The sequence below is a fragment of the Poecile atricapillus genome, chromosome Z (assembly GCF_030490865.1).
Source record: "Poecile atricapillus isolate bPoeAtr1 chromosome Z, bPoeAtr1.hap1, whole genome shotgun sequence".
Taxonomy (NCBI): Eukaryota; Metazoa; Chordata; class Aves; order Passeriformes; family Paridae; genus Poecile; species Poecile atricapillus.
Window position 1 is genome coordinate 106,425,343 of NC_081289.1, and position 19,109 is coordinate 106,444,451.

Below are 19,109 nucleotides of genomic sequence, written 5' to 3' on the forward strand. Positions count from 1 at the left end.
TAACTATCCTACTCTCTATGAACATAGAAAATGGAAATAGTACACACTTTCCCATATAGGCAAAACTGGGAGTGGGGGGAGGGTGGGCAAGGAAGGCAGGGAGAAGAGGAGAAGTTAAAAAAAGAGCAATATGTAAAATTTTCAAGGAAGTTTTTATTTTCCCTTCAGGATACCAGTCTTATGTAAGGCTTAATTTTCCCTGAACACTTCATGAAATCATGTCTCCTTTTTTTCACATTCTTTATTTTTAATCCTCTCACCTGGTTTACACTAATGATAATTAGCTTACTTTCTAAGAGCCTTATTGCTAACAAGATACAAGACAATTCTGTTTGGCATGTCTGGATTGTAGCATATCTTTTATTCGCTTTTTGACCATGTCTCATCCATTTATGTAGTATTGTGCTACCTCTTAGTTCTTTTAAAAAGGATTCAAACCAGTGGCACTTAGAGTAAATAAACAGCGTCTTCACATGTAATTTACTGTTCTTGACACATAGATGGTCATCCCTGTTTCTCATTTGCAGCACAGATAATAGGTAGCTGCAAAACAGAAATAGATCAAATTCAGTGAGTTGTTATGAAATGCATTTAAAGTTCTCTTTTTGCCTTGAGGCTATATTAAATAAAATGTGCACATTTCACTTAATTCTATTTTTTTGTGTAATAAAGTTTGTCCTTTAAATATTTTCTCTCCGTAAGTCATTATAATCTCTGAAATATTTGAGTCAATTTTAAATTACATTTCTATTATCTGTGTTGTGAAACAACAGTTAGTCGATATGAAACACACAGTGATATTCCGATACTGCAGCCAGACATACCCTTTAGTCTGGTAAATAATCTTGAACATTCAAAGGGAGCCAAAAAGCAAAACTTAGGCAAGCTTTGAAACATTAATAACTCCCCCTTCAGGGAAACAAACAAACAACTACCCCTCAATCAACAGAAACAGAGAAACACAAACCAAACCAAACAAAAAACCACACACGTAAAACCAACAAACAAAAAAAACAACCACAAAACACAACACAGGAAGCAAAACTAATGAGAAATAACATCAGGATGAGAACACACAGGAAGCAAAAGTGGGGATGAACCCACCATTTGCAAAATTACTTTTAAGGTACAAATTACTGTCCTCGCTGGCCAGAAGAATCACTCCATGATGCTATTCAAGCATACCCCCAGGATATCATGACACTAAGGGAACAATGAAAGGCAGACATGAAGAAAAAAGACTGTTATCATAGAATCATAAAACAGTTTGAGTTGGAAGGCACTTTAAAGATCATCCAGTTCTCCCCCCTGCCATGGGTAGGGAATCTTCCCCTACACCAGGCTGGTCCAAGTTCCATTCAGCCTGGTCTTGAGCACTGTCAGTGTCAGGGAGTCCACAACTTCTCTGGGATACTTTTCTCACCACACAGAGAAGAATCTGTCTTATCTACAGGACAGTACACATTTTCACTCCTTTGTAATTACAACAGCAGTTTAAAAACAACCAATTCTTAGCTGGTATTTAGCACGATGTCTTTCCCTAGAACTGTAAACACTAATTTATTTTTGCTGAAAAGTAATAACCTTGTTATCTCTAGCTAAACAACATTAGATTAACAAGAACAAATAGCCTTGTGTTAAATAAACAGTACATCATGTGGTAAATTGATAATAACATATTGCTTTACAAATAAACACCATATACTTTAGGCAGTGCATTTATGGTATTGATACAGGCCATACCTCTGGTCAAATATTTTATTCAGCTGCGGTATATAAAGGAATTAAGGTTGCATAATTACAGCTGGTATTTTGTTTCACTAGTCAATACAGAACAAATAAATTACCTACCATCTTTGTGTAATTATTGTTTTCCTTCTTGAAATGGTAGGAATTTTAATTTCTTATCCACAGTACAAAGTAACCCAACCCTTGATTAATTAAATATTAGCTAAGTTTCTCTCTACAACTGTAAATTGCACTTCAGTGAAGAAAGTGACTTGCATCCTGAATCAAAATTAATAATGTAAATGCACTGATTGACTCTCCTTAGGACAATGAAAAATATATCACTCTGACAATTGTGGTTTTTTAAGTTATCCACGTTTCTATATTTGTGAGCTATATAGAAAAGAGGGGAAGGGAAAGAAAAGGAAATTTCCCTATTCACAGCACACATTGAAGAATTATGTGGTTTTAGTATACTGCACATTTTGACAGTTAATACTGTCCAGAGTATCAGCAGATATGGATTCTTTCTTCCCAAGTGAAACTTATGTCTGCACTTTTATTAAGCATGTATTAATGAAATGCTTTAAGCTTCAGCTTTCAAAACGTGACTGCTAATTTTGAGTGTTTCCTCATTCAGATATCATGTCAGAGTACAAGTGCTTTCACTTCTTTCTCTATAAAAGTGGGGGTGACAGCAATTTGTATTTGTATTCTCAAAAGACTAAAGATTCTCTTGCAAAAGTTAGAAACATGCTGCTTGAGGAGCTTTAGAGAATGCTTTGGCAAATATTCCAGAAGAAAGTTGCTGTTCCTCACTTGTATACTTCTGAAACCAGTTGTTAAGGATGTGCATCTGCAGCTAGTTTAAGGAGGCCAAATTACATAAATAAAGCAAAGTCTGCAGGCAGTCTTCATTGGTTAAGTAGGAATGATTACCACCTCTCCCAGACAGGCAGAGTACTTCTCTTGGGCTCCTCAGATTTCATTTCAAATCGAGAAAGAACAAGCTCTCTAGATGCACAAGGTCAGCTATGTGCAGACTGACCTGGAGCAGTGTCCTCTGAGTTTGTGACACCACAATGCTCAATTCTTTTCATCAGCAGTCTCATCCCGATGTGTGCTCCCAGTCAGAGGCTGCGGCAGCAGATCCCCTACAGTGATATGACTGCCTCTTCTGATTTCCAGCTTCAGTGGCAAAGGCCCTGGTTTAAGCTCTACTGATGATGGAATCCTGAGCTATGCCCCTGATCCCGGTGCCCAATGTTTCCCGGTTTTACTCCAGGAATAACATGACGAGGTTATGGCCTTCAGCTTCAAGATGAAGACCAAAGCCTGTCAAAAGCTGTCAGTTCTCTGCTTTGCAGTAGTAGTAGTCAAGGGTAGGCAGCACATTCCCATCAGTCCTGCTGAGGGAGCTGCAGGGCGCTGCTGCACAGCAGAGAGTTTGGTTTATGAACTGCCAGTGGGAGCAATGTCTTGAACAGCATACTGGTCACTGAACAAGGATCATTAAAATCATTGACTCCAACTGCATCCAGAAGAATTCTAAGTTTCACAATTTTCTGAAGTTCTTTACTAACCTTTACTAATTAGAATTCATCAACTTTTAAATCAAAGTCCTTATGAGGACATACTGAACTGCAATACTTAACTTGTTCTGTGTGCTTACTCCTGGTAATATAAAAGCAGTGGCTTAACCCGAAGTGCTGGGGATGTAACATTAATTGTAACATTTGATTCACATTAACATATAGAGCCTGGTACAGTCTGCCAAGAGAAACTTTGGAATTAATTCAATCAGAGATTTTCACAAAGCAGAATATCTTCTGGAGACACCCCCCAAGTCCTGTTCTCTCTGATAATTATTTTTTCTCTGCCCACTAAGAAAATAAAAGTACCGTCATCCTCATAAGCTTTCAGCTGACACAACAATCTACAGAACTACAACACTCTTCAACGACCTAATGTTCTTCTTATTTTAAGAAATGTACTCATTTCTGCGTGCACTAGAGCATCTTCCGCTATTGATTTTCAAGACACTGTGAAGCTCTGCTTTTGCAAGAGTAGGGACACCGGGTTTGGTGTGGTTTTTGTCTGATACAGCAGCTCGATAGCTCCTCGAGGAGTTTTCTATCTCCTTAGGGCCCTCTGCAAGGCTACGGCCTCCCGCAAAAAGAACGCCGACCTCGAGGCCCTATGACCATGTCACTACTCCTGCTTGCACACCGTTCCTGGGAAGCTCCGGGTGACTCTCCTATGTTTCCCGGGCACAAGCTGCACCCCGGCTCTGGCGGACGGACGCGCAGCGGTTTCGGCTGCTCGCTCTCTCCACCCGAGCCCCCTGGCTCCTCCCGGGCCACGGCGCGGCTGCCCGAGGTGGCTCCCACGGACGGGAAGGAGCCGCTCCGCTCCATCCCGGCCCCGTCGCTTCCTCGCCGTCGCACAACGCCCCGCGCCTTTCCGCTCCAGCTCCGCCTTTCCTTTCCGCGCTCCCATGGCCGGGGCGCCGGCGGCCCCGGTCACGCAGCAGGTCGGGCGGGCGCGGGGCTGCGGGCGGCGGCCGGAGCAGGAGCAGCTGCGGGAGGCCGCCCGCTGCTTGGTGCTGGACGCGGACGGGAGGGGTGTCCCCTTCCAGGCCCTGTACGCGGAGCGGAAAGCCATCGTGCTGTTCGTGCGGGTGAGGAGGGGCCGTCGCGGAGCCCAGCCCGGCTCCCGGCGGGGCTGTGGGAGGGCGGGGGTGCGGGGACTGGCCTGGAGCGGAGGGGAAGGAAGCACAAAGGGGAGAAATGCTGCTCCTGAGACCCCCTGTTCTTTGGTAAAGTGAAACACTGTTTACCAGAAACGAAATACTTCTTCAGGCGCGTGTTTAGGGAAACAAGTATCGTGTTCCTTCATTTCCCTGCTGCCGAGCCAGCTATCACATTCCTAAAATATCTAGAGATAAAAATATTTGCAAGGCTGCAGGCCCAGTGTCCTTGTTCAGGCTTGTATTAAACCAGTATCCGAATCTAAATTTGGGGGCTGGAATCTTTCCTATTCCTCGTTCCTTATCACCTCCAAAGTGGTGTATGCCTGAAGTCTGCTGCTTCATAGGTATGCAATTATATCTGTTTCTGACACATTCAGTTGGGTGTGTTGCAGAATTTTTTGTGTTACACCTGTAAGGAGTACGTAGAAGATCTGGCAAAAGTCCCCAAGGCATTTTTACAAGTAAGTACTCTGCCCTTAATGTGTTTATGGCTGCAATCAAGCAGATCTGTTATGTCCAGCTACAGGCTTACATAAGGCTTCTAGGAATAAAAAAAGAAAAAAAAAATGCTCAGAAGAAGCGCTTACATTGTTTGCTACAATAGCAATAATGAATCTGCCTAGGAGACACAGGAAAGGATTTATGGCACTACACGCTCTGTTGCAACAGCATTATTTCTCCCTGCCCTATTAGCTTGGTGCTCTTTTTACTGCTGTGTTCAGAACAGTTAGACAACATCTGACAGGCATTTCTTTCAGTATTAGTAGTGGCCTGGACAGCTGTCTTCTGACTAACTACTGCCCTTTCCATTATGCTAGTAAGGCTGACTGATGGTTGTGCATGGAACAAGATCAGAAAATTGATCTGGATTAAAAATAGTATCTTTTTCTATGGTGATTTGTAAGCTGCATTAGTAGTGTGTCCTGCTCTCCAGGGCAGCTGCACAAATAGGAATGACAGTGACAGGAAAGAGGAGTGGGCAGGGAGTTGGTATTGACACGTATTTTTTGGGTGGTAGGAGACACCAGAAAAGACAATGATCTCCTGCTAAATGTGGAAGGTCAATCTGTCTCTTCTAGACTTCTAATTGAAATTCTGTCATACTTTACTTCCAACAGCAGCACAGCCAGTGACAGAGACTCAGGTCATTGCTGACAACAATTCCACCTAAGTCCATCTGAGATGGACTAGGAATTTGAGAGTACAAAAAGGGGCAATTTCTTTGTCAGCTTCCCTTCTCAGGACAGATGTCGTCCTAATTAGGAACGGCAGAAAGAACGACACGGACTCTCAAGGGAGTCAGAACAGAAGAAATCTTTTAGTTTATTGCTCCAGGCCTGTTTTATAGACAGATACGTGGAAAGTACAGAAAGGAAACCCTTATTGGTTAGTAAACTGCTACATCACCATCATTGGTCAGTGGGGCTCACCATCCCCCTGACTCTCTCCTGCAAGGAAAACAAGGAGTACAAAACAACACCTGCAAGGCTGTTTTGTGTCCCTGAGGATTGTTTTAATTCTTTCTCATGTTTTTCCCAGGCTACTTTCTCAGGCAAGCCTGAGGAGCTATGCGGCCTGTAATTTGTACAGGCACTCTGATTCAGATTTAGCATCCATAGACAGATATTTCTAAACTGTTTGATCAGTGTTACTCAAAAGGACATTTTTCTAATTTGTCTCCTCAAATAAATGTATGTAGAAAGTCAAAAATGTCCATGCTTCTCTTAGTTTAAATATTCTGGTTTTAGGAGGGCTTCTTTTCATAACAAGCAAAACTGTTTTATATGGGAAATGATTTTATATGGAAAAGACAAATATATAATAAAACAACCTTATATTTATTAACTGCTTTTACTGATATCTAAATGAACTTAAGTTTTGGGCTCTGTTTTAGACTCAGGTCTAAGGCTGCACCTACAAAAGACAGCAGTGTGTGTAATCACACTATTATATCTATCAGTGGGTCCGCATATGTAAATCACACATGTTTGGGCACCACCATTTGTGTGCTGCTTCTTTAGATGTAGGGGTAACTGAATGGAAATTTTGAATTTCCAAAATCGTAGCACGTTGCAATCAATTGAAAAGACAATCCTACCAATGCTACAGAAAACTCAAAGTTTACACAACTGTAATTTAAAAGTTATCTTTAAAAATAATTTTTTACTTAATAAATTAATGTAGCAGCTAACTGCAGGTGATAAAAAAAAAGTGCAGTCTCCAAACACGTAAGTTATGTTAACTTCAAATAATTTTAAGCCAGTGCTCTGCAATCACTAACTTGGGACACCAGATTCTGTTAATGCTTTGAAGTCATATAGGAACACCCAGTTCCTCTTTACAGCTTCAATACCCATGTTCTGTTCTAGGAATCGAATGTGAGGCTTATAGTTATTGGACAGTCATCATATCATCACATCAAGGTAAATAAATTAGTCATTAAATACAGTGTATCTTCTATTATGTTTTAATGGTCTGTATTGAGGATTTGGTTTGTGTGAAAAGGTGGTCTTTTGCAACAGCAGTGAAAAAGGATAGTATTCATGACACAATTCTAATTGCAATACATGACTAAAGCAAATAATTAAAACTTGCAGCTTCAAAACACCAGGGGTTGCTAAGGAAACATTTTTTCTTGATTTTACTGGAAACTTTGTTTTAATAGAAGCTTTGAGACTAAAAAATTTTCCACTTTAAGGTAACTAACAAACACTCAGTTTTCAAATAAGAGGGGGAGTGTGGAACTGGCAGGGTGTCAGTATTTTTCTGTTGTCAGTAGATCCTAACTAGCAACTGCCTTAACCTTACAAATATTACTTTCTTTTTCTGTCTCTGCTGTATTTTGAAGCCCTTTTGCAGTTTAACTGGATATACACATGAAATGTATGTAGATCCACAAAGGGAAATTTATAAAATACTTGGCATGAAAAGAGGTGAAGGCAATAAAGTATCAGGTAAGAATCATTTTCTCACCTTATTTAGACTTTCACAAACAAAACAAATATGCTCTGGTTAAAATCATATCATCGCAATGTAAAGAGAAAGTGAGTTACCCACCAGACTATCTCTTGTAGGCTATATTTTGTGAAAATACTGGTAATCAGGAATCTCTAAACTATTCATAGCAGCTGTTCATTGTTGTTCTTACATACTTTCATATTTCTAGATGACAAGTGTTATGTGGTTTTGTTTAGTTCGGAGCCCTCATGTCAAATCGAACATACTTCTGGGAAGCATTAGGAGTGTATGGAGAGCAATGACTGGCCCAGCTTTTGATTTTCAAGGAGACCCTGCTCAGCAGGGAGGAGCTCTGATTATAGGCCCAGGTGAGCTGCTTTGTTCTGTGTGAAAGTTACAACTGTCTCCTTCAGCTGTTTGTTGCCATTTCGCCTGCTGTCCCTGTGAGTCCCAAGGAGACAGTCTTGTGTTGAATTGTATGATGATTTCTGTCAAGTGAAGAAATCTGCAGAGTGTCATTGTGTAGTCCCATCTCCCACAGAGGTGGCATAAAGCTGATCACAGCCCTGCAGAAATTGATTGGAGTGGTGATGGAACAACTGCCTCAAAGTTTGGAGGCTTTTCTTGACATTGTGATATTTACCTACATTCTGCTTTTGCATTTGATTTGAGGCATTTAATGTGGTTTTAGCAGAGGGGTAGAGAGCATGCAAGGGGAATTGCAACATGATATCATCACGTTATTAGGAAATATCATGCTACAGCAGATTTAAACTGGTTAAGTGTCTCAATGTTCCTTGCTTCTTTAACATAATTAAAAAATCTTTTGTCATTGTTTAAAATACAGTATATTGTGCAGTCTACAGAACTAGTACAGATTTGTACAATAACTGGTATGTAGTCAGAATGCTGCTTCGATTCACTTACATCTTTGAATAAATAAATATGTTATTCAGTAATTTACATGTTATTCTCATTCCAGGCAATGAAGTTCATTTTCTGCACCTTGATAAAAACAGGCTGGATCATGTTCCCATTAATACAATTCTGCACCTGGCAGGAGTTAAAACAGTGAATTTCTCAAACACACCCCAGATTATTGACATATGACACTCGTGTAATATATACTTTTTTTAAAATTTGTGCTCTACAAGAACAGCTCTCCAGTGCACTCCAACAAGCTTTGGTTCTGTAGTGTCTCTGTGGGACATCTGAAACCTTACATAGAAAATTGGGGCATAGAATAAACTACCTGGCATTAGAGATGGATACAAAAGTGCTATATCCATTGAGTACAAGACAATAAAAACTAAAACACAACTGAGACTGATTGCAAAAAATCCTGGAAAATCAAACAATCTTGCTAATACATTTTAAAAATCATTGTTCAAGGTGCACTAAAGTAAGAAATCAGATTATGCTCAGGAAGAACTTGGGATTCTAGCCTTCAGCAGACCACAGAACACTGGCTTTCAATCCAAGACTTCTCAGCACTGTTTTAAAGCTTCCAGCACTGTATGACAGTTTTGTATTGAAATACACCTTGAAAAGTCACAATTTTGAACATGTGGACTTCAGTTTATGCCCACTTTTGCATCAGGAACTGGCAGAAGTTATGAAATACATTTCACAATTTCGAATAAATATTTTAAATACATCATCCTGTACTTCCTGCAATTCTTTTGTGTGATACAAAAACATGGGTATGTAAGCCCAGAGAGAGGTGTGTCTTAAATTTGTATCTGATCAGATTATCATTTTTTGGAGTTGGCCAAATTATTTGTATTCCAATGAAGATTTACAGCAGAATGTTCTTCTTCTGTATGTATGTTTTTTTCTCTCAGAGCAAGAGGTCTTTGAATAAATTGTTCTTAGTTAATTCTGCCTTAGACAACTCAAGTAAGCGTAACAGTGTTCTGGTTTGCAGTTCTGGCATATTTCATATCATCCATTTATCTACACATGTTTATGTTCAACATCTATGGCTTTCATTAAAGTAGACATGCCCTCTTTCATCCAGGAGACGCTTCATTTTAGCAATTTGAAAAAAAATAAAGATTGTCCAAGATTTATGTTGGAGTATATCCTTCTCTGCAGTCTCTGATCTTTGACCTTCACTGTAAAATGCTAATATATATACATGTCTCAACTGCAGATTTTCTCTCTTTTTAAGCTTTAATGCAATTGTGAAATGGTATTTTGTGAAGATGTTTGTTCCTGCATCCATTAAGGCCACTGGCAGGCCCAGAGCAAGACCTGGAAAGCTTTACACCATTAACATGTGAAATTAAGTGCATTGTTCCTTGATGACAAATAAAAGGCTTGCTTAAGAAACATGATAATACTGAACAATGTAATTCTGTTAAAGATACTATGCCTTAGCAACTTATTCATTATGCCCCTATTTTGATATTACGTGTTTAGAAGAAGGATATTATTAATGGAAAAATACTGTTGTCAGTTCCCGGCTTTGACTAAGGTAGTCACGTGCAGACTCTGAACCCCTGTGATTTCAGGGCTGGCCAGAGGCTTCCTCAAACTTGGCGTAACAGACTGGGACAGGCAGCTCAGACTCACAGGGGAGTGAAGTCTGCTTTTCATGAACTACTGCCTCTGCAGTTTCAAATAAGGCGCAGCCTCCTCCCTCCAGCACTCCCCCAGCTCAACGATATTTTTCAGCATGCCAGGAACTCTGGAATGCATCTGCCGCTCTGCCTTATGTTACTTAAACAGCAGTGCTTCCACTGCTCCGTTCACCTGATAGTCACAGCTGAGTACACTGATTCTCATTCCTCTTTGATTTTGCAGTTGTTCTCGGTACTTTTGATTTTAAAGGAAATGTTCAAGCTGGTCCTAATAAGCACATTTTACAAAATTAACTATGGCTAAAAGAACTATAGACTATTTCAAGAGATTGGAATTAATTAAATTGCAGTTTTATAGCTCTTTAGGTTAAAGTTACCTCTCTCTCACCGTTTCAATACTGACAGGAACCATACCACAACCTCCGTGTTATCCCAGCAAAAGCACTTCTAAAGAAAGACTCACAAACTGCAGACAAACAAAAGGAGGGAGGAACAGGAGAATTCAGCAGAAGAGCTGAAGTGTCCTAATCAGGGCATCGGCCCTGCCTTTTGCATCTGGCCACAGATTGAGAGGGGTTGATGAATCCCTGCGACATAATGACTCCCACAAGGAATTGGAACAACGCTGGCCACATTCATCCTTGGGAAAATTTGTTTCTGAAGTGTCAGAAGAACTTTAGGTCTCTAGAGTGATTCAGAAAGGATATTTTTTTTAAAAGTCATGCAGTGTAAAAAAATGGCAACTAGTACGTTTCCCTCCATAAAAATGCACACTCAGCAGATGGTAGAATACTTCCTCAAGGGCTCTCATTATGGCAAATTAGACGGAGGTGGGAAGAGAGTGGTTTTCATAAGTTGTTTTACCTAGTAGCTTGGTTTAGTGCTACTGCTGTTTAAACTAACCGTGTATTTTAAAATACCGCCGTATCTAAAAGGCAGATTCAAATCCAGTTACTTAAACTTTTCAGGTAAGTCCATTTAACGCTCAGACCAGCAGCCTGTATGCACTGGACTGTTTCCAGTTTGCCTTACCAAATATCAAGTCCTTGGGCCCCTCACTTGAACACGTCGGGGGGTCCCCGGGGGGCTGCGAGGCGCCAGGAGCAGGCAGGGCGGGCGCGGGTTGCCGGGGGGCAGCGGAGCCCCCGCGGCCCGGGCCCCGCGCCCCCACCCCGGGGGGAGCCGCCACGTCAGCAGCGCGAGCCGGCCGCGAGCCCAGGCAGGCGGCGCCCCGGCCGCGGGGGGGGTGGGGGGCGAGCCCCAGCCCACCTGTTACCGCGGCCGCCGTGACGTCACCCCCCCGCCGCTCCGCACCGGTGACGCCACACCGCGCGCCCCAATCAGGGGCGGCCGTTGGGGGCGCGGCGGGCGCTCCGCCGGGCGGCGGGGCGAAGGTGCGGCGGGAGGGGGCGGTGTCCGCGGGGACGCGTCAGCCGCCGCCGCCCTCGCCGCCGCGGGGTCCCTCCCCTCCCTCCGGCCGCCCGGTCCCCGCGGGATGAAGGGATCGTAGCGCCGCGGCCGCCTGCGCCATGAAGCGAAAGACCTGGGCCGAGGCGCGGCGCCGCGCAGCCCCGCCGCCGCCCGCGCTGAAGAGGACGCGGGGCGCGGCGTCGCGGGCGGCGGGGGGCGAGGCGGAGCGGCGGCGGCAGCTGCCCCCCGCCGGGCTGGAGACCTGCCTGAGGATCGCGGGTGAGGGGGGTGTGCGGGGGGCGGGGGTGTCCCGGTGTCCCGTCGCGTCCCGTCCCGCCGGCGGTGGGCGCCGCGCCGGCTCCGGGTGGGCAGGAAAACTTCCCGTCGGCGCGATTCCCGGCGGGACCCAGGCGCGCTCGGCAGCCGCTGCTGTCCGGGCGGGGGGCCGGTCAGTCCCCGAGCCCGGAGCTCTGGCGCGTCACTCAGCGAAGTGTGTTGAGAACTGCACCGCTCGTCGAGCGGGATAACTCATCCTGCCGATGTCCCGGTAGCCCGAGCCGTACCCACCACCGATTGCCTCGTGCTGGCGTTTTCTGCCTGCCAGAGAGAGGAAACGGAAAAACAACGTTAAACACGTTTCTGTCCGTTCAACACGTAGTGGGGTGGGAAAAAAGTAGCGTACTTCTCCATGTGTCTGGGGAATATGTATATACACGCAGATGCACGCACACTCATATATGTGTATAGATTGATGTAGATACTTGTTTCTCCTGATACCATAATACTCTGCTTGCTGGCTAATGGGTAAAATAATGGGCAAACATCGCACCTCCTCTTGACACGCAAGTGCCAACAGCTTGTGCAGGCAGGATTGGTCAGTATCGTCCCTCCTTTTCGTGACTCCAGGCTCTGGAGCTGTGCTTTGTTTTGGCACGAGTCTGCCTCTTTTAAGAAGCTTGTTGGATCACAGCCAGAAAATTCTGTGTTTAGGTTTGAGTTCCCCAGCTAAAAGATGGCCTTAAGTTTAGTTTGCCTAAAGGCAACAACAACAACAACAGAAATTACTTTTTAAGTCATATGTCATAATCTCAGAGTTTTATTTATTAACTTCTCATAAAAAGCAAGAAATAAATCTCCCGGCACATCTCTGGGAAGGGCACGGGAAATATCTGTGGACAGAGCACGCAAAAATATAAAGAGCAAACATGCAGAAAAGGCACCGGAAAGGGCACCCTTTTATTTCTGTGTCAAGAAGCATGGTTCCTTATGTTAACTAGTGTGTTTCCTGGATAATGGTATGTAAGATTTTATTTTGAAATTTTGGCATAGCAACATAGAAAGAATGTAAACTGCCAGAACTTACCAGATTCTTCTTTTTAAAAAGCTTTAGTACTGTTAGGAATTAAAATCCTAAATACTCCAGCCAAAAATTCAGCATTTTAGGCCTGATCTATACAAAGAAACATAATGGTGTACTTATCTGTAGAACTCTAAGTCTCCAGTAACTCCACATGTGTATTGTTTCTGTAGCAACAACCATTTATATAAGGACATGATGCTAGTATGATTTCAAGGTCAGTTGTGGAAACCCCTAATGTGACAGATTATGACTTTTTGCTATCAAAGTAATGTCACTCCCTGGATTACCTTGCAGCCCAGTCCAGCTCACATCTCCAGCAAACAGATCTGTCTAACCATTCTCATGAAGCAGTTGCTTGGATCTGGTAATGTGTGTCTGGCATCAACAAGCCCATTAAATTACTGTATTTTCTCCTTCAAGGAGGTGTTTTCCCATTTAAATTCAGTAGCACACCTAGGCTTTGACCTGTGGGTTTTTTTCAGTGGGATTTAATCATGTGCAGCAGTACCTACCATAGTAAATTTTATTAAAGTGCACTAAATTATTACATTTAACAACACTTCATTTTGTCTTTATCTTTCTGTGCACAGTGGCTGTTGTTTATTGTCCATTTTTTAGTTCTGATTCGAATTATAGTCTAATGTTTAGTTTGCTGCTATGTCATACTTGTTTTCTTAAAGAGAAATCTTAAAGGACTAAGCTAACAGGCTTACCTTTTTGTTCGGCAGTTTTAAAGTTATGCCAAGGTTTGAAATGTCAATTCGGCCTTCTCATAATGCAGTTCTGAGAAGTTAATTAATAGTTATGGACTGGAGACAAAGTATAAGGTTTTATTCTTAAAAATGCACATACTGGTAAATATTTGAACCACTTGAAAGGCTGACATATCTGTTCGCTTATTTACTTACAGAAACAGTGCCAAACTTATTAAGAACATTGCAGGCTACCCTTGTTTTCATCTTTGTAAAAGACAGAAGCAGAATATAAACCCAGATTGCTTTAAAGGTTTATGGATCTTTTGTTGTGTGATGTTGCATTCATAAACACCAAAGTTTCAAATCCACTCTAGGAATTTTATACCTAAAATACTTACAGTAATCATTACTTATAGTAATCTTTATTTTGTTATTAGTTGTATGCAAAGCCATATGTCAGAATAACTGTTAATTAGAACTGTCTAAATATTCTTGTTAACTACTAAGACTAGTTCAGGGAAGCTGTCCTTTTGAAAAGTTGTTTATTTTGGTCTGTTAAGCTGCATCGTAAGCTTCATCATTTCCTCTTTGTCAGCTAGTGCGTGAGGCTTGCTGGTATGAATTCAATTTGCTGGAACTGAATGCATTTCTTCTGTTTATTAGAAGCATATTCCCATATCCTTCTGATCTCTGAGAGAAGTAATTTATATGATCTAAATAAAATGTAGCAGTGCTCTGTAAGACGCTTGAAAGCCATTCATTTCCTTTCCTCAGCTGCTTTTCTTTCTCATTGCTCTGATTTTTTAAAAAACATTTTAAAGGAGAGGTGGAATTATAATGCATTAACCTCAGGCAAAAGGTGGGGGTTTCTCTCTCACCTATTTTGAGTAGTTAATTCGAAAATGAAATAACTACAGTAACTACACATGGAATTAAATTTAAGTGATACAGTGTCCTGGGTAATTTCTTAACATTTGATTGTTCTTCCTGCTGAATGTATATCTAATTTGTTTACAGAATGTAGCTAGCATCTTAAATGATGCTTTAAGCTACAGTGTATATATCTATTTTTTTTCCTTCATTGAGAATAATTTTGCTTACACTGTCAGTTGGAGTTGATAATTAAATATTAATTTTAATGTGTTCCTTGATATGTGGGTTGGTTTTGTTTTGTTTTACATTGCATTTTGTTGTTTTTTTCAAACCATTAAGTTGTCTTTTTCCAGGAGTGCTGGCTTGTCATTATAAACTTTATGTACCCAATAGAAAACATATTTTTCTGGAACGCTAAGGACACTTCTAAGTATCATTAAGCTTACAATATTTTTACTGTCAACACTTTCAATTCATTTTTATTATGCATCTATCTCAGTACAAAAACTGTTTATCCTTTTATCATATGACACCACTTACTTGTGAGCTTTTTCCAAAGTTAAGATTTTAAATACATGTTTAAGGCTTTTAGTGTCTTATCCAGCACTGAAAGTACATGAACATATGTAGTCTCTAGTATTGATCAAGAGCAGCAGAGTGGAAGTACTCTGTGTGAGATAACCATGTTGGATCCGTTGTGACATAGCACTGAAAATTATGCTTTCATAGTTTTTTGTTTTAAAAAAAGTTCCTTTATCTCTTTAATGTTCTTTCATTTTCTTTTTCAGAGTCCGGGCTGTTGTTCCAATTGCCAACTCTATCATTAGTTAAATTTAAAATATCAAAGGGATGATGACTGAATGAATTTTTTCAAAGATAGAAAGACTAAAAAGAAAATCTTAAACAATTTTTTTTCCCTTGACATTGCAACAGAATTTGCCTTTTACATTTTCTCTTATGTCGTTCAAATATTTTGAAGTTTTTAAAGTCAAACACAACAAAATTCCATATACCAACTCTGAATTTAGAAATACACTCCTCTTAAATTAGTAAAAACTCTTTGGTTACATTCCTGATGATTCAAAGTAGACTAACACTGGGTTTTGTTATACTGTCAGTTGCTGAGTTTCTCATCTAAAGCATCTATTTAACAAAAGAACTGTGGAATTTCTGTTTGTGTTAAATAATGTTTGCTGATTATATGCAAATTTGTCCTGCCCCTAATGCCTGATTAATATTTAGTTGTCACTTAAAGTCATAGAATCACTTAGGTTGGAAGAAGCCCCTAAGATCAACAAGTCCAGCTGTAATTCTTGAATTAATGGAATTTCTTTATTGAAGGCCTGTGCAGCAGGACCTGAGAAGCATCAGGCTTGTTGAGAGTAAAGGAAGATTATTTTTTCGTCTCTAAATTCACATTAATGTGATTTTGAAATGGTAGCTCTCAGTTTTCTACACATCTATTTCCACAGAACACTGTGGCTCTTGTAAATAAGCAGAGTGCTTTCCCTTCTGTAACACTCTGCAATCAGCTTGGACAGTCATGCTCGTGCTAGTCTCACTAGCTGAGGTACGAGCAGTAACACAGCTCTGGTAACCTATGCCTCAGTTAGGAGTATGTAGGCTCATTTTGTTGTACATTGGGTGCTTACTCAAATTAATTGCCTGCAGTGACATCCGTGCTTATGTATTTTAACTGTTTCGTTATATAAGGCTGACAAAATTAAGTGTATTTGAAGAATATCTAACATGCTGCAGCCATATCTCCTAATTGCAGAGCAGATGCAGCCTGTCAGGCAGTGAGCTCTACTCTGTCATTCGTCTGAGAGATGATTAGAAAGGTCTGCTCTTCTTTGATAGTTTTAGGATGATTTTTTTATCAGAAATTTGCAGGAATTAGGAAGTACTCAAGTGCACTATATGTAAACGAAATACTAAAAAGCTAAAATTAGCAAAGGAAACATGAAGATAATGAAAGAGAAGCCTTGCTCCTGGCAGTCCAAACCTTAAGCATTTATGGAGTACTAGTGAAATCAAATCATCAATGCTTGAGTGTATTTTATGTACAATATCTCAATCCTACAACCAGATCCTTAAGGAAGGAACTCTCTCTTCTCTTAATTTCTATTAAAAAAAACAGCACACTAATTCTTGATTAAATAGAACTTGGAATGTGTTTGAAAAAAACAGGTAAAAACAGACATGGTGAGTAATACAGCATTTGTCAGATGCTGGACTGGTAAATCAGTAAAAGGGTAAATATGCTCACAGGAAATGTCTTCATTCTAAAATCTCCCATAGGATGATGGAGCCTGCTGTTTACATAATAGAGAGTAATTGTTAGCAGTGCACAGGAATGGACAGCTTGTCAGGTTATTGGCATTTGACACACACTGCTCTTATTGTGAGGTACTTCTGTAAACTCATTAAACTCAAGTTTCTTTCAGGTGTTTTAAGAATAGCAACAATGAACACAGTTTAGAGATGCCAGAGCAGAACCATTGCCAACAGCAATTCAGAAGGCCACATACACACTGCTTGCTCAAGATAGGAGTTCTTACTTTTGCTGGACATTTTTGCATGCTGCAGAAGCATTTCAGTAGCAGTACAAGCACTGAAGATGCAAAAATTTCAAATCCTGTTTTGGAGCAAAATGCTAAATTATTTTAGATCTTTGACCTATGCAAATTATATTTCTTTTCATTTTTGTTCTCCTTTTGTATTTGAAGATTTTGGATTGCTCTTTGCAAAGTACTTTTATATTTTCAAAAGTGAAGCAAAGTTTCTGTGAAGAAGCTGAAGTGCAAAATGGTAGCATTTGAGTACTCAAGGTGCTCAGTTTGAGTACTACTGCCATTCTTCTCAGACTTTGATGTGGTTGTTTTCGTACAATAAAGAGGGAGAGCTCAGTCTGCCTAGTCAATAATTAGACTGGCACTTAAGGACAGATGCCATGGAGGGCATATTTTGGCTGCATATTCCTGCTGTTAACCCCCAGCAGGCCGGTTTAGTGAGCTAACTCAGAGGATTTTTCCTCTAAGGAACCTGGTGGCAGCTAGCCATTAAATCAGTTTAGAAGTGGTGTGAAATTATAGCTTGGGGCTGCAGTGACATGTGTTTAATCTAGCAATGCCAGTTTAAACACAATCCCTAGATATCACATCCTCTCACTTCTCCTTTCTGTTCCCTCCCTTTCCCTCAGTTCTCCTGCACATGTTAGGTCTCATTCTCCGAGCAGAGGGAACTAAGTCAGCAAAGCAGCTTTTTACCTTCTTTTCCACTTTTATTTTTTTCCATTCCTTTTTCTTTTTTTTCTTTTTCCTGTTTTTTCTGTATCTTCTTTTTTTCTCTTTTTCTTTTTTCCCTTTTATTTCCCTTTTTTTTCTTCTTTCCTTTTTTTTTCTTCTTTTTTATTTTCGTTTTTTTAATATTGCCCAGGGATACCTGTTACAGTTTATAATTCATGCAAATCCACCTTGACGCAGCTCAGTGATTAACACAGGAGTGGGGAACCACCCTCAAAAGTCCACCCCCAGGACTGCCTCTCTCTGAAGCAGTTTTCGCCATAGCGTATTTAGCACTCAGCTGGAGTATTGGTGCACTTGCTTCTCCACACATAATTCACTTTGTAGGCCAGTTTAGTCACTTCTTAAAAATGCACACATTACTCTAAATTTTATCCTTTGACTTCTATGATTTGGGAATGATTTGGTAAATGCTGGGAGGTGCAGAAGCAGGTAATGCACTTCACATCTAGTACTTGCAGCTGTTCTGCTTACAGGAAGGGACTATTAGAAATTAAATAAGCAAGTTGGGTGCCTTGCTTCTGCTAGAGAGTAAGGAAGTAGGTGCCTTACTTGCTTAGGAGCTACTATAAATCCCACTGTTGCTCCTGACCTGTAAATGTTTAAGCCACACCACTCAGATCAGGCTCCTGTTCTACTGAAAAAAGCATTAAGAAAATGTGCACTTTTTGGTGTACTTGTCTGCCTTCACCCTTGAGATACTAGTGTATGTAGGTGAGCAATGAGCATGTGACTGTTAAAATATAGATATGGTAACTCCTTTCATGGCATACTTGGACATCTGTTTTCAAGATAAAAGTAATGATTTCTAAGTGTTGGTCATGGATGATCTTGTTTTGAAACTTGAAGTGATTTTTTTCCCTCCTGCTGTCTGAAAACTGACATACAGTTTTTCCTCATCGCAGATCATGTTTTGAAATAATACATGCACGTGATCTGTTTTGATACTTAAATAATATCTATTCTAGGGAACTAATTTGCAAAAACAAAAAAACAAAAAAACAAAAAAAAAGAAAGCTTTCCTTTTAGGTCTGAATTTTAATCCAAATCTTTTATGATGATATTTTCTCAGCAGGAGGAAGACAAGTATTGCAGTGGTACTGCTAGCCTCAATTTTTATTGACCAATTACCGCAAACACTGCAATTTATAGCCGGAGCACAGTCAGTGTTTAAAGTTCACTGGGGCTTCAGCTTCCCTGGCCATAAAAGTAATTTATATCTATGTGAATACCACATAGATTTTTTCCCCTCAGCTTAACAAAGCTTAACAAAGGAAGCCAGGGCAAATACAAGACACCTCCTGCCTGCAGGCGCACAGGCTTTGACAGGGCAGTTGGGGTGGGGATGGGAGGTCAGTTGGAGATGTCCAGGTAGAGGCTTGGATGGTGCTCCCATGGACAGCATGGGCTGCTTGGCTGCATCTCTCCCGAGTCTGTTACCAG

At 40.9% G+C, this 19,109-nt stretch overlaps 2 protein-coding genes across 11 annotated transcripts in view; both read left to right on the forward strand.

Annotated features, from left to right (window-relative positions):
• Positions 1–3,982: 3,982 nt before the first annotated feature.
• PRXL2C (peroxiredoxin like 2C) lies at positions 3,983–9,510 on the forward strand. The gene is given in 7 exon segments (XM_058828292.1): positions 3,983–4,152; positions 4,154–4,408; positions 4,873–4,941; positions 6,850–6,903; positions 7,329–7,434; positions 7,675–7,806; positions 8,421–9,510. Coding segments are annotated over 7 exon segments (909 nt in total). The 5' UTR covers positions 3,983–3,987; the 3' UTR covers positions 8,549–9,510.
• Positions 9,511–11,264: 1,754 nt separating this feature from the next.
• Positions 11,265–19,109, forward strand: part of CDC14B (cell division cycle 14B) — a 78,003-nt gene continuing 70,158 nt past the window's right edge. For 3 of the 10 annotated variants that reach the window (XR_009276296.1, XM_058828282.1, XM_058828285.1), the window contains exon 1: positions 11,275–11,712. Coding sequence is in view for 7 of the 10 variants with exons in the window: in XM_058828282.1 (XP_058684265.1) it covers positions 11,553–11,712 (160 nt within the window). In the remaining 3 variants the exon portion in view is untranslated. Of the gene's footprint in view, positions 11,713–19,109 lie in introns of all 10 variants that reach the window. The other 7 variants (XR_009276298.1, XM_058828287.1, XM_058828288.1 and 4 more) reach the window with 6 other exon arrangements.